Here is a 24,918-nt window from a genome sequence, read left to right on the forward strand (position 1 = left end):
ATGGTATGATCTTAATGAGCTTCTAAAAGGTCCAAAACATAATTAACTCAAAAACTGAATTAAAAGTTGCTCAGAAGTAGGAAAAATGGTGTATGTTCATGAATAATAAGTTTATTTTTAAGATAAAATTTGCACCTCTTGGAAAAAAATTATTGAATAAATTCATAGGAATTTATACTGATCAAAAGACTGTATTTAGCTCATGGTTTGCAAATTACAAAGTACGCTAAGATATTGTTATGAAAAGAGGTATAGTTGGTTATTCTGCATGATGCTGGGGTGGCAGCAAGTATGTGTCTCAGAATTCAGGCTATTATATAGGAATATGATATATTAAATTACTTTGTAAAGGTAATTCTAGAAAGGACTTATTCAGATTATTTTAACTCTAGTAATTGCACAGCAACAACAAAAAAGTGGAGGAATTCCAATTTGGAAGGATAACTCCCACAGGACTGGAGGCCTAAAAGTTGGTTTTTGGAGTTTTTCTGTTTGTTTTTTTAAGAAAAATTCTTTTTTTTTTTTTTTTTTAAGATTTTTCTTTATTCACGAGAGAGAAACAGAGAGAGGCAGAGACACAGGCAGAGGGAGAAGTAGGCTCCATGCAGGGAGCCCAATGTGGGATTCGATCCCAGGACCCCAGGATCACACCCTGGGCCGAAGGCAGATGCTCAACCGCTGAGCCACCCAGGCATCCCTCTAAGAAAAATTTTAAAAAGGGGCCCCTGGGTACCCAGTTGGTTAAGCACCTGCCTTTGGTTCAGGTCCTGGTCCCCCAGTCCTGGGATCGAGGCCTGTGGTGGCTTTCTGCTCGATGGGGAGCCTGCTTCTCCCTTTCCTTCTGCCCTTTCCCCCTGCTCATGCTCTCTCGCTTTCTTAAATAAATAAGTAAATAAATAGATCTTTAAAAGAAAGAAAAATTCTAAAAAGAGGACAAAAGAAGTATGAGAAGATTAACATTTATTTGGAAATGTTTACACAGGAGAGTGTTTGAAATTAACTGATAACTAATGCTGTAGAAGAGAGGAAAACAATCTTTCCTGTCTTCAGGCTTAAATCTAAGTTTTCTTTAAATTTCATATTCTTGTGAGGAGATGCTCACGATGGGCCAGGCATCATCTATCCATTATCTCAGTCATGGAGAGCAAATGCATGGCAACCCTTCTCCTTCTTTTGACTATAGCAGACATCTGTTTTGTTAAAGTATCTTTTTAACATCTTTCCCTGCCAAATGTGGACTTGCTTTCAGAATCCTTCTCAACATTGCCCTCCACCCCCATTCCAGCAGCTACTTTTAATCCCCCAGAATTGGTATACAGAATGAAAGCTATTTTCCATCCTGGGGTAACTATTATTACTATTTTACAAGTGAATTTAGTTATTTTAATTTTTTCTCAATAAGCACAAAGTTCACAAAAACAGTACTAGGTGAGACCATCTTTAAAATTGAAGCCTGGGGGTGCCTGGGTGGCTAGTTGGTTAAGCATCTGACTTCGGTGCAGGTCATAATCTCAGGGTCCTGCTCAGTGGGGAGTCTGCTTGGCCCTGTCCTGCTACCCCTCACCCATTGATGCTCTCTCTGTCTCTCTCAAATAAATAAAATCTTTAAAAAAAAATTAGAGGCTCGCTCAATTCAGACCCCATGATCTTTCTATAACATGCTGCTTTCAGTTAGTTACCAAAATTGGGATCATTCCTTAAATGACTTAATTAGGGTCAAAACTGAAAGGTACCTGGAGATTAGTGACTATGGTCTAAATGGGCTAAATCGGTTGGTTGGTGGAGGGGAATTGGCAACATTAATAGGAAATGTTTCATGCTGTTATGTATAGTTATGTATAGTATAGGTGTCTGCTTAAGAATTAGCTATAACAGAATTTATCGGTATAAAAGACACAGTTTCATTTTTGACTATTTTAGGGCACCTGGGTGGCTCAGTTCGGTTAAGTGTCTGCCGTTGACTTGGGGCATGAACCCAGGGTTCTGGGGTTGAGCCCCACGTTGGGCTCCCTGCTCAGCCTGGAGTCTGCTCATCCCTCCCCCACTACCCCTCCCTCTGGCTCGTGCTTTCTCTCTCTCTCAAATAAAATCTTTTTTTTTTTTTTTTAAGATTTATTTAGTTATTCATGAGAGACACAGAGAGAGAGAGGCAGAGACACAGGCAGAGGGAGAAGCAGGCTCCTTGCGGGGAGCATGATGTGGGACTCGATCCTGGGTCTCCAGGGTCACGCCCTGGGCCCAAGGCAGGCGCTCAACCACTGAGCCACCCAGGCGTCTTTCAAATAAAATCTTACAATTTTTTTTTTTTTACTACTTTCATGCATATGTTTTGCTGATAGACCTTTTGATAGGTAGAATTTAGTTTTTTTTTAATTAATTTTTTTTTAGAGAGAGTGCAAGAGTGGGGAGGGGAGGGGAGAGAGACAGACAGACAGAGGGAATCAGAGTCCTCATGGAGCAAGGAGCCTGAAGTAGGGCTCGCTCCTACAGGCCTGAGATCATGACCTGATCTGAAACCGAGAGTCAGACACTTAACCCACTGAGCCACCCGAACGCCCCACATTTAAGGTATTCCTAAAGTAGCCTTGTGATGTTTGAGAAGAAATGAATAGAGCCTGTGAAGTATGGTGACTTAGTTTATTAGTAAAAACTAACATGGTGGAAAAAACAAGGTCAATTTTAAAAAGGACTCCTAGATCTGTTTCAAATGAAGTAAATCTTTAGGTTTAATTCCATTTTTTGCATTCCCATTTTTTGATGGGAATGTAATATCACTGTGTGTTTTTCTTCTGTAGGCATCTGGAAAAGTACATACTTTATAAATCTCTACCACCCCCACCGCCCCTGCTTAAAAAGAAATTCCCATTTCCCAGACACCCTCTCAGTCACGTGCATCCATACACAAGTCCACACATGCACACATTCATAGCATGTCTGTGTGTGCCCACACACATCTATTTCCTCTTACAGCATGTACTTAAGCCAATTGTAGAGGATCCTGCCAGTTTACATTATGCTCCTACATGGGTTTGCCTGAGGGAAAAGATGGTAACTTCGACTAAGCTTGTCATTTTCTATCTATTTCTCATTTCCATGTTGCTGAGATGATTATTTCAAGAGCAATGCTGGTATTATCTCTAAGAATAGTTTTGAGAAATTGACTTTTATTTAAATTACCGTAGATTAGAAAACAATTTCATAATTTTTTTTTGTTAAAATGAAGAAAAGTCCATTTTTTAAAAGATAAGTTCATTTTAAAATTTCTTACTATATTAACTCTAGTGTCCTAATTATTTTTTTCTGACAATAAACTAGTGACCCTGGGCAACTTAATGTTTGGTGCCTCAGTTTGCTTATCTGTAAGGAGCTAGACAAGTTTATTTCTGACCTCTGGTCGCTTTTTATATTCTACCATTCTCTTGGTCTCCAAGTCTTTGTTATTGTTATGTCTTTGAAGTAAATTTGATGTGTGAAAAATTGTATTTGTATAAGAGTATCTTTGGGGGATGATTAATCGTCTTAGTAGAAGACTTAGCTCTTTCCAAAGAGATTGACTAATTTATTACTTTAAATAATCATTCCCCCAAATTGATTCAGCCACTGTGGAAAACAGTATGGTGGTTTCCTAAAAAATTAAAGATAGAATTACCATAAGATCCAAAAATCCCACAGCTGGGCGTATACCTAAAGGAAATGAAAGGAAAATATGGAAGAGGTATCTGTGCTTCCATGTTTATTGCAGCCTTATTCACAAGAGCCAAGATATGGAAACAAGATAAGTGTCCATCAGTGGATGAGTGGATAAAAAGGTGGTATATGTGTATACAATGAAACATTATTCAGCCATAAAAAGAAGGAAGCCCTGCCAGTTGTGACAACATGGATGGACCTTAAGGTCATTATGTTAAGTGAAATAAGTCAGATGCACATGACAAATAGCATATGTTGTCACTTAAATGTGGAATCTAAAAAGGCTGAACTTGTGAAAGCACAGAGTGGAATGGTGATTACTGGGGTCTGGGAGATATGAGGGAATTGGGGAGATGTTGTTAAAGGGTAAAATCTTGCAACCAGCAGATAAATGCAATATAATGCACAGTATAGTGGTTATAGACAGCAATACTATGTTATAAACTTGAAAGTTGCTAAGAGACTGGATCTTAATTATGACTACCCCAGACAGGAAATGATAATTATGGGATGTGATAGAGGTGTTAGCTAATGCTATGGTGGTAATCATGTCCTGATACATAAATGTATCAAATCAACATGTCATACACTTTAAACTTACGCAGTGTTATATGTCAATTATGGCTCAATAAAAATAATCAATAATCATTCTATGTATTTGATATGCATTTTTGTTATACATGTGCATCAAATCATCTCACTGTGCACTTTAAATACCTTAGACTTTTATTTGTTTAACTTTACCTGAATAAAGCTGAAATAAAGAAAATCATCCTCTTGTGCATTATACTCTTAAAATCAGTAAAGTATTTTTTGAATTGCCACCATATCTCAGTCAAGAAATGCTTGCAGTGACTTATCTTTTGCTTACAATTTGATATATTTGGAAACTTCAGATTTATTTTTAGTGATTTTATTTTATTTTATTTTAAATTTTTTTAAAATTTATTTATGATAGTCACACACAGAGAGAGCGAGAGAGAGAGGCAGAGACACAGGCAGAGGGAGAAGCAGGCTCCATGCACCGGGAGCCCGATGTGGGATTCGATCCCGGGTCTCCAGGATCGCGCCCTGGGCCAAAGGCAGGCACTAAACCGCTGCGCCACCCAGGGATCCCTATTTTTAGGGATTTTAAAACAAGGCATGAAGTTCATACAAAGTTCACTGTGTCTCTGATTGAAAAAGTATTTAAGCCTTTTGACTTCCAAACACAATACATTAAAACATATACAGTTAACATACAGAATGCATATTTTTTTTCCTTAACACTCTTACTGGTCTCTGAAAGGATTGGGGACAAAAGGAATATTGATTTCAGTGTCCAATAATATAATAAAGTTTATTTAACTTTCTGTATTTTTTTGTACTTTTAGTAGGAAGATTTTTTCCCCCTGAATTTTACTTTATTGCCTGGCATTTATTTATCCTTAATATTCCTTTCCATTTCAGTAATAATAGTGATTGTTACATGTACATTATTGAAATCTCACTTAGTTAGAATTTTTGGAACAAATAACCAGGAAGAGTAGAGCACAGTCTTGCTTTTTTGAGTTACGTGGTTTTTGTGCATACTTTGACAAATTTGACAATTATCAATTGACTCTAATCTAAAAAAAAAAAAGTAATTATTTGACTTAGCTTTAATCATCAGCTTTTATGAAGTTCTTTCATTTGATATAGATAAATTGAACACTTTTAAAAGTGGGAGTTAGCTTTCATGGACATTTTGTAGAGAAAAGTCTTAGAATATAAAATAGTTTTTGTTGTTATTATTAATACTAAGCCTGTATAAACTATGCACTTACATTTAAGATAAGATGTGTTTACCAAAACCTAACCAATTTTACATTAAATATGGGGCAAAGCCTAGTTTTAATTACAGGCTTTAAAAAAGTACAGTCTTATTAACATGAATTAAGTACATAAAGCAAACTACATTATAAGTGTAATTTTCTGGAGAATAGGCCTTAATGACCATATAAGATAAATAACCATAAACATAGATATTTTTATGTAGCCTCTGAAAACATCAGTGATGGCATTAGTGTATGTTATGTTATTGTTAATTATATGATTCTTTCAAATCTCTTAAAAATAGTTTCTTCTGTAATTTGGTAAATTTTTTCCTTCTAGTTTTTGTGTAGAGTCTTCTCAATATTAAAGCTATGTAGTATACAGTTGTAGCTCATTCTTGCCCTTCAGCAAGTGATCAGCGGTTGCCCATTGGTAATACTCCAGTTAGTAACGTCTCACTGTTTTTACACTGAGGTTTGCTGAATAATAGTTGTTTTGTAATCATAGCTTTAAGGTAGGTATTTCTTCTTGCTAAGTGTATCTTCCTGATAACCAGTGATGAGTCAGTAGTGTTGATGATAATCACAAACCTGGCGTTGTTACAACCAAGTTGAAATGTAGATCTAACCTACTTTAGCGATAGAAGTACTGTTTTATAGTTCTTTGGCTTCTTTCTCAGATGACCTATTTTTTTTTTTTTTTTTTTTTTTAGTGGCTGTCATGGTTTTTACCTCTCATGTTACTGCTCTAAGATATTTCTTTTTTTTTTATAGCTGTTATAAGAAATACACTTAAACTGTTCACAACTGTTCATAATCTTCTGTAATGAATTGATGATTAAATTATTTAATATTTCTATCATGCAAACTTTGAACATAATTCACAGCATAATTATAAGGTCATCGCATATATAGAATACTACAAAGCTCCATTTAGCTTACATTCATATAAAGCAGTGGTATTATGTTTCAGAGTAAAGGAAATATCTATTTCTGTAGAGACTAATAATATTACTTTATTTTTTTGATATTTTATGATAGAGTAGTTTTTGTAATTTTAATCAAAGTAAGCTTTTGGCTAAATTTGTTTTTATCATCCTATCTATTTATAAATTTTGTCTTTTTTGCAGATGTGTAAGTGTGGGTAGCTGAAGAGCAGGGAAAAGATAACATTTCATTTTATACCATATGAGTATGTGTGTGATAAAATATAAATAGTGCCTTTACAGGATTGACCCTTCCATAGCAACTGTATATATTAAACCTCAGATACAAAAGTGGCTTCTTTCTTACAGTGTTTCCTTCTAGATGATGTGAAGAGGTACTTAGGAAATGGTGATATGATATCTGCTCTTCCTCCCCACCCCCCATGATATCTTCTCTTGAGAAGATTGTCATTTAAAAATAACATGCTTGAGGGACGCCTGGGTGGCTCAGTGATTGAGTGTCTGCCTTTAGCTCAGGGCGTGATCCTGGGGTCCTGGGATGGAGTCCCCCATCGGGCTTCTGACAGGGAGCCTGTTTCTCCCTCTGTTTGTATCTCTACCTCTCTCTGTGTGTCTCTCATGGATAAATTTTTTTAAAAAAATCTTAAAAAAATAAAAACATGCTTGAATGAAACTTCTTCATTCCAAGACTTTCTAAGATCTTAGTTTATGGGTTCAGGAAAATTCTGGATATCAAGTTATCATATAGTTGAGTTTAAGGTTAGTTAGGAAACATTTTTTTCCTGAGGTCATTGGTAAAGGCTGATTTAAAACAGTTCTTTGTAATAGTCAAACTCACATTATTTCCTCTTTTTAACTTCTAACAAAATTTTTTTAACAGGTGGAGAAAGAACCTGTGGAGTACATGAACTTATCTGTATTAGAAAAGGTAAGTCAATGCTCTGCATGGGTATTTAGATACAAAATGAACACTTCACAGTGTCTGTTAATTTTTAGTAAGATGGCAGATAATTTGGATTTAGAATAAAATTTAATAAATACTAATATTTTTTTATTTGTATTATAGACTTAAGCATCCATAAAGTGCATATTGTTTATTATGTGGTTATTGAGAGTTGTTACTTTATATTGAGTTTTGTTGGGCTGATAAAGCCTGGTTTCTAGCATATTGGTTATTAGACATGGTGAAGAGGCAAAGAATGGAGGGTTTGATTTTTGTTCCCTTTCAGAATCTGGAATCTGAGTGCATGCTGACCTCCCATTGACTTCTGTTCTATTACTGTACCCCATCAGAGAGATGTGAGGAGTTGGTTGAATTTCAAATCGGGATCATGTCCAAAGACCACAACATCCTTTGACACCAACAACTGTCTATGCTTCCTTAGAAGGAGCCACCTGACAACTGGGTGGTTCAACAAGGTGGCCCCAGGAAAGGTAATTCAGTTATTAGGTGGGAGGCAAGGAATCAGGTATTCTCTAGATTTGGAAGAATCAGGAGAACCTTGGGAATCCCCACATTCATGAGTAATGAGAAATCGGTGGAATGATGTGAAGAAAGGAGAAGAAACACCTGGGGAGATCAGGGGAGGAAATCCCTCATAAATTTAGTACTCTTTTCTATTTTTAAACTTGAGAGACTTTATTTTTCTTGCATCTCTCTTGAAAACTGACTTAGCCCTCCTGAGTCTGGCCAGCGAACAGACTTCTCTCCCTAATATTTCACCCTAAGGAGGTTTGAGGCGGTGTCAGTATTTGTGATACATGAGTCTGATTGGCACGCCAGGGAAATGTCAGCATATTTTCATAAGTCTTCAACAGATCTGAAAAGCCTCAGCTTCTTTAGAGTTGAAAAAGATTTCTGATCCTTCTTAGGTGAACTTATGTGACCATTATTACATGGTCATACTATAGTTGATGCGTCACTACCTGTGATTGCTGTACATTTAAAAACAATCTCCCTCCTTGATTAGAGGGTAGTTTATCCATATACCTTTCCTCTGATAAAACAAAGGAGAAAATTGAAGTCCATTCCCTGAAATCTCAAATTTTGGTTATGATTTTCATGCTATAACCATTGTTGATTTGTACTTCTTGTTTAAAACAGGGAGAGAGGGGGCAAACGTATACATTGTTTTTTCTTCCTTTATGTAAAGATTTCTAAAACTTCTTCTATAATATATTAATCCAGAATCATTAAAAATGTTTTAAAGAATTTTACAGTTATTAGCTTGTCCCACCAAAACTTTTTAAAACACAGAAGTTATTTGGTGGGACAGCAGAAGACACTGTACGAATTACTTGGAATCAAAAGTTGTTAAAGCTGTGGTTAGGTGAAGTGGGAATCAAGACAAGGATAGAGAGAGCTAGAAGGGAGGAACATAAATGTGCAGAGGATCTCTTGTGGCTACAATGGGACCATAAAGCTACAGTAAAGAAAATAGTATAGATAGGGATAGATGGTGATCTGAACATACCTTGTTATTATGGCTCTTCTTATTATTCTGTATTGCTGTCTTAATTCCTCTCCAGTAGTTCGCAGATAATGCCTTGCCCACATTTCTATTAATCCAGCTTTTCCTCTTCCTTTCCACTTTTCTATAGAATTTTAAATCTGTGATTACAGTTTAAAAAAATTATCATAATTGTAGCCATGTCACAGAAAGGTTTCCGAATCTCTGTGTATGCCCTCAGCATTCAGTATAGTGTCCTGTTCTAGTGGATGGGTGTTCTAGACATATTTAAGCATTTCACAGTTAATGCTCAGAGCTAAAGCTTTTGCCTTTTAAACTGAACTTCCACAGAGTAGAGCATATGAAGGTTATATGAAGTCGAATAATCATGATTATATCAGAGATTCTGGTAAAATAGCTTCTCCAGTGACACATTTGGCTTCTATTTTACTTGTTTGGCTGTTCCTTCTCTGTCTCCTTTGCTGGCTTCTCTCCGCCAGACCTTCACATACTGGAATGTATCAGAGTTTAGTCCTGGCCTCCTTCACTTTCCTTTTTCCTCTGTTTGATTTTATTTAGTTTTCTCTTAAATGCCACACAGATTTATAAATCCAGCTTTGAGCTGTCCTCGAGCTCCCTGCTCCTCTACCCTGTATTTACTTGATCTTTCTCTCTGTTCTCTGGATGTCCGTCAGAGCACCGATGTGGTTTGTCTAAATGGCACGTCTTGATTTTCTCACAGGTGCCTGTACCTTCCTCAGTCTTCCCCATCTCTGCTAATAAAAAGCCCAGTCTATCCAGTTGCTTAAGTCCTAACTTAAGGTTAGCTGCTTTTTCACTCATTCTGTCTTTCCCATTTCATTTTTTAAAATGTTTTATTTATTTATTCATGGGAAACACAGAGAGAGAGAGAGACAGAGACAAAGGCAGAGGGAGAAGCAGGCTCCCTGCAGGGAGCCCGACATGGGACTCGATCCTGGGACTCCAGGATCATGCCCTGGGCCAAAGGCAAACGCTCAACCACTGAGCCACCCAGGCGTCTCCCAGTGATTTTTTAAAATACAAATCAGGTTTGCGTGTATTATATCTATATCAGGTCTTAAGTCTGTGTGCACTTCCGTGGATTCCTGTTCCACCTGGAATAAAATCAGAGAGCCTTACCCTGATCTACAAAGCCTTATGTAGTAGCATCAAACCAAAGTCCAAAACATCATCTAAATATCAACTCCTCATCTGAAATCATTTGTATCAGGTATGGGTAAAACTCTGGGTATGATCTGTCCTGGCTCCAAATTCCTTTCCTATGTGCAGATCTGTGAAACTAGCAAACACGTCACCTGCTCTCCAAATACAGCAATGGAAGAGGCCTAGGATAACAGTTACAGACATTTCCACCCCAAATGTGAGAAAATGCAAGGAGGAAAGGACTCATTGGTACTTAGCAATTTTGAAACATGGAACTGGGAAAAAGCTTTAGGTTTCAAGGCCTGGGAATCATACTGTCTAGCTCTTGATCCGGAGGTCTGAAGCTCCACCTCCAGCTTTAAGACTCTATGCTTAGAGTCATCCTTCCTTTTTCTCAAAAGGTAGTGTATGTTTGCACCGATTTTCTGCCTGTAGAATTTTGGTGGTCTATGAGTCTTTCTTTATTTCATCCTCTGAATCCTTTCGATTCAAGCTGACAGTGTTTATATATAATATTCTCAAAAACCTCGTGAGTGTCCTCTGTATGTCATCGGGATTCATTCATTCCATTAGACAAGATCCTCCTCCACAGGTCTTTCCTGGATTATTCCATCTCTGTTTTTGGCTTTTGCTCAGATGGGGGTAGGGGAGAACCAAGAGTAGGATATCTAGTTTCTTCAGAGAGCCCTCTGTGTCACTGAATATTTGTTCATCTTGAGGCACTGGCAAAGGGATGTCTAGCTATACCGTTGGCTCCAGAGTGTGTTTTCTTGATGTTGATTCTCTAATTTTAGCATAATTTACAATCTAGATAGGCCAAGGATTTTCCAAATCATGAAGACAGAGAGAGAACACAAACAGAGGGAGCAGCAAGCAGAGGGAGAGGGAGAAGCAGGCTCCCCAGGGAGCAGGGAGCCCAATGTGGGGCTTGATCCCAGGACTCTGGGATCACGATATGACTAAAGGTCATCCCTGAGCTACCCAGGTGTCCTGAAGTCCTGGTACCTTTTTACTTAAAAGTTTTTCTCTCAGTTTATACATTTCCTCCCAAGGTTTACTATAAGCAGCACAAAGAAACCTGACCACCCTTTCAGCACATCACTTGGAAATTTTAGCTAAATATCCAAGTTCACTGTAATTTCCATATAACTGTAGGACATGATTTAGCCAGGCCTCTGCCACTGGGTCACAAGGATCTTCTTTCTCTAGTTTCCAGTTATCTGCTCTTCCTTTCTTCCTGACTTCTCACCAGCAGCACCTTTAACATTTATGTTTCTACAGTGGTCCCTTTATGACTGTTTAGTTGGGTCTTCTAGATCTAAGACAGTATAGGGTTTTTTTTTTCCTACTTTGAGCCTTATTTTTTTCCTCAGTCCTCACTAGCAGAATCATTAACACCTATGTTTCTTCTTTTTTTTAATAATAAATTTATTTTTTATTGGTGTTCAATTTGCCAACATACAGAATAACACCCAGTGCTCATCCCTTCAAGTGCCCCCCTCAGTGCCCGTCACTCATTCACCCCCACCCCCCGCCCTCCTCCCCTTCCACCACCCCTAGTTCGTTTCCCAAAGTTAGGAGTCTTTATGTTCTGTCTCCCTTTCTGATATTTCCACCCATTTCTTAACACCTGTGTTTCTACTAAAAGGCAATAAGTATTTCTCAAGGCAATTTAGGCTTTTTCAAATGTCATGCTCCTCAAAATTCTTCAGACTTCTCCCCATTACCTCATTTCAAAGCCACTTCTGTATGTTAGGTTATAGCAGCACCCCACTTCCAGGTACTAAAATCTGTATTTGTTACCTATGGCTGCTATAACAAATGACTACAACTTTGGTGGCTTAAAACAACACAAGCTTATTCTTCTACAGTCCTGGGAACCAGAAGTCCAGAGTCAGTTTCGCTGGGCTAGGGCCCAGCTTTTCTTCCAGAGGCTCTGTTTCCTTATCTTTTCCATCTAGAGGCCACCTGCATCCGGTGGTTTATGGTCCCTTTCTCCCATCTTCAAATCTATCACTCCATAAACTCTGCTTCTGATGTTTTATTTCTTTTTTCTCCTACTCATTCTGATTGCCTACCTCCCTCTTCTGAGGACTTTTGTGATTATATCAGGCCTAGCAGGATATCCACTCTAATCTCGCTATCTTAAGATCCTTAACACAACGAAGTATGCAAAGACCCTTTTGCCATTTAGGATAATATTTACTGGTTTTAGGGGTTGGGACAGAGATATCTTTCAGAGGCCATTACATTACTCAGCCTAACAGTTACATAATCTGAGCCCTGGTCACTTCATGCTTTTTGTTTTTTGTATACTGTCGCTTACCCACTGTGCTTCAGCTACACTGGTTTTATTTTTCTTCATTAAATATCCAGACTTGTTTCCGACTAAAGATGTTATTACAGGCTATTTTCTCGCCTGTAATGTTCCCTCCCCCCCCCCCCCACTAGCTCTTTGAACGATTGACTCCTCTAATCCTTTAGGTCTCATTCCAAGTGTTATTTTCTCAGTAACAGATTTTTTACCATATCTAAAGTAGCCCTTTGTATTCTTTAATCTTAATTATATCATTTTATTCATTTAGTAACATCTATCTTAATTGGTACTTATCACTTGTATAGTTATTTACTGTTTTGCAAGGAACTCTATGTCCCTCCATCAAATAGCTCTTAATTGTGTAGGAGCTTGGATTGATTTGTTCACTGCTATATTCCCAGTGCTGAGAATTACAATAGGACATATGGTAGGTACTTAATCAATGTTTGTGGAATTATTGAATGAGTGATTGAATTGGATTTAGCTGAATTGATCTTGAATAATTTTATTCGATGCTTACCAGTTAGTTAGGCATTTATTGAATACTCTCTCTATGTAGGTACAATTCTAAATGTAATGACAAAGATTTCTTTTTTCAAGAATGTTTTAAACTAGATAATTTAAAATTTTCCACAGCAAAACACCTAAAAACAGTGGAGAAAATATTAGAGTGTAGGCCTTTAAATGCATTTTTAAGCCCTAAGAAAAGTTAGGGAACCATCAGAGTTAAAAAATATGGAGGCTCACCAGGGAAATACAAATCAAACTATGTTGAGATACCATCCCACCCCCAGTAGGATGGCTAAAAAAAGACAACCAGTATTGGCGAAGCTGTAGAGAAATTGGAACCTCACATGTTACTGGTGGAATTATAAAGTGCTGCAGCCACTTTGGAAGATAGTTTGGCACTTCCTCAGAAAGTTAAACATAGAGTTACCAGATGGCCCAGAAATTTTATTTCTAGGTATAACCAAGAGAATTGAAAACTTATGTTCACACAAAAGCCTGTATTGTAATAGTCATAGCATCATCACTCATAATAACCAAAGTAAGAGAAACCTAAATGCCCATGAAGTGATGGATGAATAAACAGAAAGTGGTATATCCATATAATGGAGTATTATCCAGCAATTAAAAGGAGTGAGGTATTGATACATGCTCAATACAGATAAACCTTGAAAACATGCCAAGTGAAAGAAGGCAGACATAAAAGGCCACATATTATATGATTCTATTTATATGAAATGTCCAAAATAAGCAAATCCAGGGAGACAGAAAGTAGATCCGTGGTTTCCAGGGGCTGGAGGAAAGAGGGAATGGAGAGTGACTGCTGATGGGTACAGAGTTTCTTTTTGGGGTGATGAAAATGCTCTGAAATGAGACAGTGATAAGGTCGCACAGCTCTGTGAATGTACTGAAAACCACTGAATTGTAAACTTTATTTTTATTTTATTTTATTTTATTTTATTTTATTTTATTTTATTTTATTTTATTTTTTATTTATTAGAGACAGAGAGCGAGAGAGAGGCAGAGACACAGGCAGAGGGAGAAGCAGGCTCCATGCAGGGAGCCTGATGTGGGACTCGATCCCGGGTCTCCAGGATCACGCCCTGGACTGAAGGTGGCACTAAACCGCTGAGCCACCCTGGCTGCCCCTGAATTGTATACTTTAAAAGGATGGAATTTATGGTGAATTATATGTCAATAAAAGTTAAAAAACAAACAAACAAAAAAAAAAAACGGGAACTGAAACCTAGAGCTATAGATTCACTGCCATTGACTTCCCATATGGTGGCCAGTAGTCTAACAGATAAGGGTAGATACTGTGTGACTTTTTAATCTACCCTTAGATGGAAGCGCACTGTATCACTTCTGCTGTACTATATTGCCACAAGCACTTGTAAGCCTGCTTGGGTTCAAGGGGAGGGGAGTCTTCATGGGAGTAGTGCCAAAGAATTTGTAGCCATTAAAAAAAAGGTCAATATCCTATATGCTTACGTTAGAAAAAAATGAGATTTATGAGACACGCGTTGAGTGTAAGAAATTAGAGCTATCTTCTCATAAGCTCAGAGAAAGCAGAAAGAAGGAATGACGAAAGATAACAAAAAATTAATCAAATAGATAAAAAATGCCAGTACTTTGGAAAGGCTTATGAAATAGTTGACTCTCTCGTATATGGCTAATTAAGAACATAATACAGAAGCCACAAGTAAATAATGTTAGCCTTGTAAAAGGAGTACAATTGCACTCACAAGTGAGCTTTCAAAAATCTTAAAAGTATTAATGACTTTTTTGATAGTAAATTTGAAGTCATAGATGACATGGACAATTTCAGAGAAAAATATAATTTAAACCAATAGTAAATGATTTTTGTTTTTCAGGCAACTGCCATTCAGTCTTCAAAGACAAAAGGACCCAACCTTATGAAAACTATTCCAGAGATTGAAAGAAATGGAACATTATCCTAAATTACTTCATGAGTCTTAGAATATATAACCTTGATACTAATCCAGAGTAGTACAATAGGAGAGGGAAACACATGGTGATCTTACTTAGAAATATAAATGTAAGAATTAGCAAAAAAATCCTGCAGTGCTTTGAGGAAAACGTACAAACACATGACAAGTTGGACCATCCCAAGAATGTCGCATGGGAATCTATTCATAAGGTTTACCATGTTGATCATGTTGATTGTGTGAGCATCTCAGTAGAAGCATTTGATAAAATTTAAAAGCTCTAATGCTAATAATATGTAGAAACTTCTTTAACCTAATAAAGCATATCTGTCAAAAATAGGTGAGAAACTAAATACTTAATGATTAAATATTAGAAGCATGAATATTGCTGTTCAGCATCATACTGGACAATTTAGCCAGTAGTAAGCCAGGACAGAGAAATAGAAAGTATAAGTTTAAAAAGGAAGGTACAAGGCTAATATTATTCATAGGTGATGTTGATTATCTACGTAGAAAGTCCAAGAGACTTTGTAAACAAATTAATAGAATCAGAGACTTCAGTAAATTTTGTTACTGCAAGATCACTATATAAAAATAAGGTACATTTTTATATGTAATAGGCAACAAACAATTAGAAAATGCAATAAAAGATCTCTTTTAGAGTATTGTGGTGTCTTTAATATGCCTGGGAACAAATTGAACAAAAGATGTGTGACTTGTATGGAGAAAATTTTAAAAAGCTTTATATACAGACATAAAAGAAAACATGTAAATGAAGAGATAAATAATTTTTATGAGTAAAAACATGCAGTATGTTTAAATTGGCAGTACTCCCCAAATTAAGCTATAAATTTAACGGAATTCTAATCTAAATCCCAACAAGAATTTTCAGGGAATGTACAAGTTATTTCTTAAATGTATATGGCAGAGCAAATAGCCAAGAATAACTAAGATAGCTTTGAAGTAAAGGAATGTGGTAGGGGGGTGGTGTGTATTAATTAAAATTTTCATTTGGTTGCTTTATCAGAGATACTGAACAAGAAAGGTTTATTTCTGGGGCGCCTGGGTGGCTCAGTCAGTTCAGCATCTGCCTTTGGCTCAGGGCATGATCCCAGGAGAGCATAGCGCTCCCTGCTCAGGAGGGAGTCTGTTTCTCCTTCTGCTTCTCCCTCTTCCCCTGCCTCATGCTCGCTCTGTTTCTCTCTCAAGTAAATAAAATCTTTTTTTTTTTTTTAAAGATTTATTTCTCTCATAATGTAGAAGTCTAAGCTGATAGGATGGACTTAGCTGATTCTATTTAATGAATTTCGTTTGTCTTGCCCTGATGTGTCCTAGGATGTTGTCTCCCTTGGCATGTTTGAAGTTACCATGTCCACATTCCAGTTGCCAGAAAGGGAAGGGGAGAAAGCAAGCTCTCTTTAAGGCTGTGATCCAGAGTTGCAAATACATGATTCTACTCACATGTCATTGGCTAGAATTTAGTCACATGGCCAGTATCAGTTTACAAGAGAAGCTGGGAGGCTCTTCCCCCCCACCTCACCCCCAGCTAAATTTTGGGAAGTTGATTCCATAACTAAGCAAGAGAGAAAGAATAGACGTTGGGTGGCATTTAGCCATCTGTGCTTCAGAGATTTGCCCTGCTGATATCCAGAGTTTCTTGTAAAGTTACGGTAATTAAAATACTATAGAATTGGCCCAGATATAGGCAAATAGTCTAACGAGACATGATAAAGAGAACAGAAGCAGATACTCATACACAAGGAAGCTTAGTTCACGTGAAAGGTGATACCACAATCCAGTGGAATAAAGATGGACTGCTTATTCAGTGATGCTGGGAAAATTGGTCACCCATATGGAAAAAATAAAAGTAGGTCTGGGTTTCATGCTATAAAGTGAAATACTATTTGGATCAACTTTAAAACGTTTAAGAGAATATTTGGAATCACTCTGACTTCAGAGTGGGGAACAAGTTCTCAAGTCACAGAAAGCACAACCTCTGAAGGAAAAGATTGATAAATTCTACCTTTTTAAAATTTGAAACTTTTATACAATAGGAGCTACTATAAGCAGGATAAACAAGACAAGTCACAAAATGAGAGGTGCTGTTGACACTGCGTATGGTCAGTGAAAGTCAGGGTTCATGGTACATAGTGGCCCCTGGTGTATACTTGGAGTTTACGTGTGTGTGTGTGTGTGTGTGTGTGTGTGCACGTGCGTGCGGCCCTGTTACCAGTGCTGGGAGTAGAACATAGACAGGTGCCTTAGTGGAGCTTACCTTCTAGAGGAGGGAGATGCTAAAAAATAAGGAGAGTGTACGTAAGTGAAGCATGTAGTTTATCGGGAAGGGATAAGGGATGTGGAGGAAGATAAATAATGAAAAAGACAATAATAGGGCTTGCAGCTCACCTCTTAAGCAGTTCAGGGTGGCCTGGGAAGACCTTTTTGAGAAGATGAAAACTATGTAGTGATTAGAATAAAAGGAATAAGCCAAGCCAGTGTCTGAGGGGAGAATGTTCCAGACAGAAGGGACAAGTTTGAAGAGCCTGAGGTGGGAATGATCCTGGCTTGCCTGGAGAGAATAGAAAGGCCAGTGGGTGGCTGGAGCAGAAGGTCAGGGAAAGGAATAAAGGCACACAGTAAAGGACGAGATGGAATGGGGTCTTGCAGGTCATAAAAGTATTTTGACGTTTTGGAAGTGAAGTGGAAGCCATTGAAGGGTATTAGTATGTCTTGAGTTGTATTTCCCCTTCATTAATTATGAAAAGTTTCAAACATACAAAAAATAAATTAGATGGGGAGTCTCTGTGGATTCACTCAGAGGAGAAATTTAGAGAAATTCAAAAATTATATTCATTTTCTGTGTTTGCTTCAGCTGTGTATACTTTTTAAGAGACTAACCTAGTAGATTTTAGAATGTTCCAGTTCTGGATTTGGTTAATTGCTTATACATAATATAGGAAGATATATAACATATATAATAAGCATATATAAGAAATATACATAAGGCATATGAATAAGAATTATATGTATTATTTCTCCTTTCTACAAAAGGTGAAATATTATATATATTTGGTGTCTTGCTTTTTTTCCCCCTTTAAACTACTTGTGTACCTCAGCATGAAATTTAAATCAGAACACAGAGATCTCAGTCTTTTTTCTGGCTGCATTGTACCTCATTATGCTAACATACTGTGATTTATTCAACTCTTTGCCTACCAATGGAAATTGCTTTGTTACATAATTTTTGCTATTAAAATAGTGTCACAGTGAATAACTCTGTGCATGTGTTACTACTTATTAGTGGTCTATTTTTAGGTAGGTTCTGAAAAGTGGGGTTTCTGAGTCAAAGAGTAATTCTTACATAACTGCATTACAAATTGCAAAAATCCTGTCCTTATGCGTTGTACTTGGTGACTTTGAGATACCTATTTATTAAAGATACCTGGTGGAAGTTAGTTGGTTATCTGAATTTGGAATTCAGGGAAAAGATCAGGACAGGAGGTATAAATTTGAGAGTACATAGTATTTAAGGCCATGAGGTTGGTTGAGATTACCCAGGAAGTGAGCGTAGGTAGACAATTGAAGATGACCAAGTATAGCATTAACATGAATATAGGCTTACGTATGAAAATTAAAAGATATTTAAGTTATAGTTGTTGAACATGATTCGTATTGTTCCTTAATGAGCTTATTATCTTTGGAATTGATTCAAAAAGACAATAGTTGTCTTGCATTCTGCTAGGGATAATTGATTTTTGAATGACTTTCTCAACTACAAGTATCTTGCAGGAATAAATAATTGTTCCCAGTCGATTTTAATATAGTGGTTTTTTTTAGAGATTCTGACAGAGAGTAGGCAAGGTAACAAGCTAAGTCTATATACAAAGGGAATAGAAATGGTCTAATTGAGTACACCTCAAAGTGTTCTATTATACAAGGAGCTTGTATTAGTTTGCATTAGATCCACTTTTAAAATCTAAACTCATGCAAAATTATGATGTAACATGCGTCTTAATTATCTCTTTAACAATGAAAGCTCTGATATTTAAATCAAAGTACTACTTCTTACATAGTTACTAAGCGTTCCCTTAGCCCTCCCTCTGTGCTTCACGCCAGTCCTGCTTCGCAGAGCCAAAGGCCTTCAACCTTTTTTAGCTTTTTTTTTCCTGCTTACCTTCATGTTCTAAATAAAATTTCTCTGGTATTTCTTGATTTTGAAAATATTTAGACATCTGTGGTTTTTCTGCTACGGTAGATAAAAGTTCTGGTAGATCGGTATAATGATTAGGTATGTGGTTCTCAAATCAAGACCCTGGGTTCTATATAATGTTTCTACCACTTAACTAACTTTGTGACCTGGGGCAGGTTACTGAGCCCTTCTGTATCACTGTTCTCATCTATAAAATGGGATGACGGTATTGTCTTCCTTATAGATTCTTATGTACATTTATTGAGTAAAACCAATCAAACTAAATAATAATAAAATTTAATAATTGGAAAAATTAATCATTGGCATCATAACAAGAATAATAAAATAATTACTTCATCCTCATTCGTTTGTCCACATCCCTTTTCTCTAGTATAATTGTATTTCAGTTTTGTTTAATAAGTCAGTTTTCAGAATTTATATTTTTATGATCAGTATTGTTTACAGTAAAAATATTGTTTGCAGTAAAGCATTGCTATACAGCAATTATGTTTTCTGTACAATTTTCACTTCTCTTCTTAAAATACCATCTCTCTCTCTCTTTACTTTTGGGCACCCGCTTCATTAATCTGGTCCTCATTAACCAGAGTTCAAATCCATGGTGATTTCTCTGTCATTCAGAGTTTATTTCTGCTACCACCCTTCCTCTCATATTAACATATACCTCTTATATGTTACATATCATTAGTTAAAAGTTTTCCTGCTTCCCTAGGAGATAACCAGCCAGCGTATTACTTATAGCGCTGTTAGCTGCTATACCAAGCAAACCCCAAACAAATAATGACTTGAACGGGATAAAGGTTTATTTTTCACTCGTGTGAAGTCTAAATCAGATATATCAAATAGCCACATGGCACTCCTTTGAGCAGTGATTTGGGGATCCAGGCTCCTCCTTCCTTGTGACTGTGGCATCTTCAGTTTGTGGCTTCAGTGGTTGCTGGATTCATCTGCACCAGCAGATGGTGGAGGGGAGGGACTGGGAAAGGAGAATTGGGTCTGAGAAGTTGTTATGGGCTAAGCCTGGAAGCAGTGCACATTCCCTGAGGTTCATATCCCATGTCAGTAACCCAGTCACGTGGCTACATCTAACCTCGGAAGAGGCTGGAAGATGTTAGTGTGCCAGTGAGCCCCAGAAGTACAGAGAGGTACATTCTCTCCTTTGTCAGGTAATCCACCTTGCATCACGTGCCCACCTTTTCCTAGTCTTACATGTTCTGTTGATGTTAATGGTGACCATCTGGATAAATGCCCTCTAGATGTAGTTGTGTAACTGCAACATGTGATTTCAGTGAAAGACTTTCAGGCTAGGGAGAAGAGGCTGATGTGGAAAAGATAGTTTTCGTTGTATTTTGTTTTGGCGTGAAAGGAATTGCAAATCCTCTATGGTTCTCTTGTCTTGCTCTACTGTATCCCACTTTCTTTTTTCCTTTTCCACCCGATTGCCAAAAAGCCTTCTCTCTCTGCATTTTTTTCTTCTCCAGAAACTATGAGTTACAGAGACTGCCCTGTTAAATCATGCTTCCCCCTTTAACCCACGTGCACTTTGAAGTTCTTCCCCTCTGCTACTCAAGTACTTATTTTTTCTTTAATGTTTTCAGACTTAGGATGGACTTACTTTCTGATAGTAGTTTTAGATCAGCCTTTGCCTTCCCCCATTGCTGTCTTCACTTTTCTGTCTTCTCAGCAGTTTTTGTTTTCCTTTGCTCACAACAAAACTTTTCAGCAAGGTTGGAGTGGGTAGGAGCATGAGAGGTTATGCCCTACAATTTGGTAAGTTTTGTATTTTCACTGTCAGTTATTTTGAAGTTTCAGCATTCTTTGTGCTCTGGTTAATTCTGAGGACATAGCTTTTATGTAGATTTACTTTTGTTTTGTACAGTTTTAGGGAGGACAAATTAGGAGTGCAGCCAGGTGGCTTCCATTTTCTTTAGATACTCAGAAGTGTCTATGGTGTTTTGATGAATAAAAGTGTTAATTTAATCTGATTTCTAAATATTTTGTTTCTTTCATCCTTTTTCTAGCACTCTTTTCTAGCACTCTAGCATTCTTTTCTAGCACTCTATATGTCAATAATATATTAATATGTCAACAATATATTATTGTCAATAATATATTATTTTTAAAAGTTTAATGTCTTATCCTAAACCTTAAAGTCATATTTAAATTATTGACCCATCTGAAATTAATATTTTATTTTATTTTATTTTTAGAGATTTTATTTATTTATTCATGAGAGACAGAGAGAGAGAGGCAGAGACATAGGCAGAGGGAGAAGCAGGCTCCATGCAGGGAGCCTTATGTGGGACTTGATCCCGGACTCCAGGATCAAGCCCTGGGCTGAAGGCAGGTGCTCAATCTCTGAGCCACCCAAGCATCCCTTAAATTAATATTTTATATGCTTGAAATAAGAACCCAATTTCACTTTTTTCTTTATGGATAACCAGTAGTTCTGATACATTTACTAAATATTCTAATCATTTCTCACTGACTGGCAGTGCCACCTTTGTTATGTGTCAGGTTTCTATTTATATATGGATCTATTTCTCTGCTCTTCTTTTTGTTCTATTAATCCACACTTATCTATTCCTTAACTGTACCTCCCTATTCTAATTCGTAAAGCTCTTTGTTCTTCTTGTCTATTAGGGCAGATTCTCCTTATTTTTCTTCTTCATTGGTGACATGATTATTTCTGGGTCTTTGTTTTTCCATATAAATTTTAGTGTCCATTTGTCCAGTTTCTCAAAAAGATCCTTTGAAATTTTAATGGGGGTTATATTGAATCTTTATATCAGTGTAGATTTAATATCATTATAATACTGAAACTTCTTTTTCTTAAAGATGGTGTTATCTTCACCCTTGTTTAATGCTTTTCGATAAAGTTTAAAATCTTGCTCTATAAAGATACTGCATGTCTTTTGTTAGATGTCTGTACTAAATATCTCATATTTTTGTTGCTATCATAAATGAAATATGACAGTCAATTAATTTTTGTGTATTGATCTTATATCCAGCCATATTGCTGGATTATTTAAATATTTATATAGATATGTTGGATTTTTCTGTGTAGATAGTCATGTCATCTGTAAGTAATGACATATTTACTCCTTTCCAGTTATACTTTTTATTTCTTTGGCAGCTTCTAATGAAAAATAAAATAGAACCCAAAGGACACTGTAGTCCTCTTCCAAATAGTTGACTAAAGATGAACGTAAAAATTGATAATAAGTGTTGGTGAGGTTATGAAGAAATTGGAATCCTTATGTATTGCTGGTGGAAATGTAGAATGGTGCAGCTTCTTTAGAAAACATGTTGACAGTTCTTTAAAAAGTTAAAAATAGAGTTACCAAATGACCCAGCAGTTCCACTCCTAGGTGTGTGTATGTGCAAGAGAATTGAAAAAATATGTTCATATAAAACTTGTACACAAGGGGCACCTGGGTGGTGCAGCAGTTAAGTGTCTGCCTTCAGCTTGAGTCATGATCCTGGCGTCATAGGATTGGAACCCATAACAGACTCCTACTCAGCAGGGAGTGTGCTTCTGCTTCTCCTTTTGCTCCTTCTCCCAGCTTGTGCATGTGTTCTCTCTCTCTCAAATAAAAAAAATAAAATCTTTTTTTAAACTTGAATATGAATGTTCATAGCAGCATTTTTCATAAGAGCCAAAAAGTAGCAACAATACAAATACCAATCAACTGATGAATGGATTAAACAAATTGTGGTGTATCTGTACACTGGAATATTATTCATCCATAAAAAAGATTGAAGTATTCTTACAAGCTACAACATGGACAAATCTCAAAAACATCATGCCAAGTGAAAGAAGCTAGATACAAAACGCCATATATCGTATGATTCCTTTCATATGAAATGTCCAGAAGAGGAAAATTCATAGAGGCAGAAAGTAGATTAGTGCTTGCCAGGGTTGGGAGGTAAAAGGAAAGGAGGGCTATTGCTCATGGGTATGGAGTTTTCTTGAGTGGTGAAAATGTTCTGGAATTAGGTAGTGGGGATGGTTGCACAAGTCTGTTAATATACTAAAATCCAATGAATTATGCACTTTAAAATGGTGAATTTTGTGGTGTATGTATTTTATCTCAATTTAAAAAATAAGCTGTACAATTTGTACAATCTGTTTAGGAAATTATAGGAAAAAAATTCTTGTAGTGGCTAGAATAGGAGATTAGTGGTGAACTTTATTTTTTTTTAACCTTGAAAAATGAAAATGCCTTTACTGAGTTCATAGAGAAGATGAATAGATGTTAGAATTTGTTACCTGCTATATTTTTCTTGGCTAGATAAAATCACTTATTTAAGCTAGTAAATTATAAATATCTGGTCATACTTGAGAAATAGTAGCAGAGATAACTTATTAATCTTTCATCCCATTTGAACCAGACTGTCTTAAAGTTGTCACCTGGGTTGTGTCCTGCTCATTACTGGCCTAGGTGACCTCTATGATTTCTTACAGATATAACCCTAAATAATAATAACTTAACCTTCATCAATTAGCATCTTAGGGGGAGTAGTTATCACCTTATATAATTGCTGGCAGAGGATTGTGCTTAATAGCCGTAGGTTTACAGAGTATGGGCCTGGCTTACATAGTATCTTGAATCTGTTCAGTTCTGATAGTTTCTTATCCTAATACAGTTGTAAAGAGAATAACAGCCATCAGAGATGAGGAGAATTTGGAGAAGACAGCTCAAATGATTACAGTTTAATAGAATTAGCAGGGTAGCTGAACATGGTGCTACTGACACTTAAAAGAGTGTTTCTGTATGTGCTATTCCTTGTTTTTTGAGGTGGCTGCTGTTGCTTTGTGCATGATGAATAATGATCCACTTAGGTTTTCATCCTTTTTACCTCTGGCCTCAGATTCTCCCTTTCAGCTGGTTAGACCTGTTCTCTTTCTCTTCTCCCCAATGCATCCTGGGCTTTCCCCTCTTTTAGGTGGTGTTTTTAGCTGTCTCTTGTTGGGGGATGTTAGATAAATATCTGATGATATCGATGACATTTTTTGAATATAGAATTTGCACTCCCCAAGAGAGTGAACTTTTGGGGGGGCTGGTGTAGGGTAGGAATTTTTTGGTTAGTGACCAAACTTGACTTTTAAACCTGTTTTGGTTCTAATGATCCAGGGTAAAAGAATAATAAAGTACTTTTTCTGATTTCTGGTCTATGGTAGAGCTAGAATCTAGTAGAAAGAATACAGGATTTGGAATCAGGAAACTTGGCCTAAGTTTCCCGGTCGAGTGCTCCATCTAGGTATGACAACTGAGTAAGTCACTAAATTCTTGGAGTCTCATTTTCCTTATAAAAATAGTGGAGATACAGTTAACCCCATCTATACTAATTTTACAAGACTTTATGAAGACCAAGTGCAATAAAAGTATATGAAAGCCTTTGTAGCAAGTAAACTGGTATATACATATTGTTATATCTTACTGAAGGAGAGAAGGAGATAGGGAACACTCTTGGAACTTGTAGAGATGGGCCTGATGTATTCTGTACAAATCTGGAAGGTATGTTCTCATTGTTCCTATTGCTCATACTTTCAGTGGTGTGACATTTAGGAGTTTGGTGGTTTGGTTTTTTTAGGATTTTAAATGTGTGAGAATTACTAGTGAATTGGTAACATGAGCCCTCCAAGGTGTTCCAGTAATTCATGTTATTAATGTTAATGAATTGATGTTAGTTGATGTTAATGAATGTTGGCATATAAGCCAACCTCCATCTTCAATTTCTATGCAAATCCAGTAAAATTGTTATTCTTCTATTGTTAGATCAAGCTCAAATATAAAGTACTGAAAATCATGTAAAAACCACAAATCTGTCCTCTTCCTCTACTTTACTTCTTTATTGTGATTACATAG

General features: G+C 36.7%; 1 protein-coding gene across 3 annotated transcripts in view; it reads left to right on the forward strand.

The window, feature by feature from the left end:
• SYT14 (synaptotagmin 14) overlaps positions 1–24,918 on the forward strand; it is a 210,311-nt gene that overhangs the window by 7,105 nt on the left and 178,288 nt on the right. For 2 of the 3 annotated variants that reach the window (XM_038542053.1, XM_038542052.1), the window contains exon 2: positions 7,311–7,358. In XM_038542053.1, the coding sequence (XP_038397981.1) occupies positions 7,311–7,358 (48 nt within the window). Of the gene's footprint in view, positions 1–7,310; positions 7,359–7,659; positions 7,865–24,918 lie in introns of all 3 variants that reach the window. The other variant, XM_038542054.1, reaches the window with a different exon arrangement.

The sequence above is a fragment of the Canis lupus genome, chromosome 7 (assembly GCF_011100685.1).
Source record: "Canis lupus familiaris isolate Mischka breed German Shepherd chromosome 7, alternate assembly UU_Cfam_GSD_1.0, whole genome shotgun sequence".
NCBI classification, from domain to species: Eukaryota; Metazoa; Chordata; class Mammalia; order Carnivora; family Canidae; genus Canis; species Canis lupus.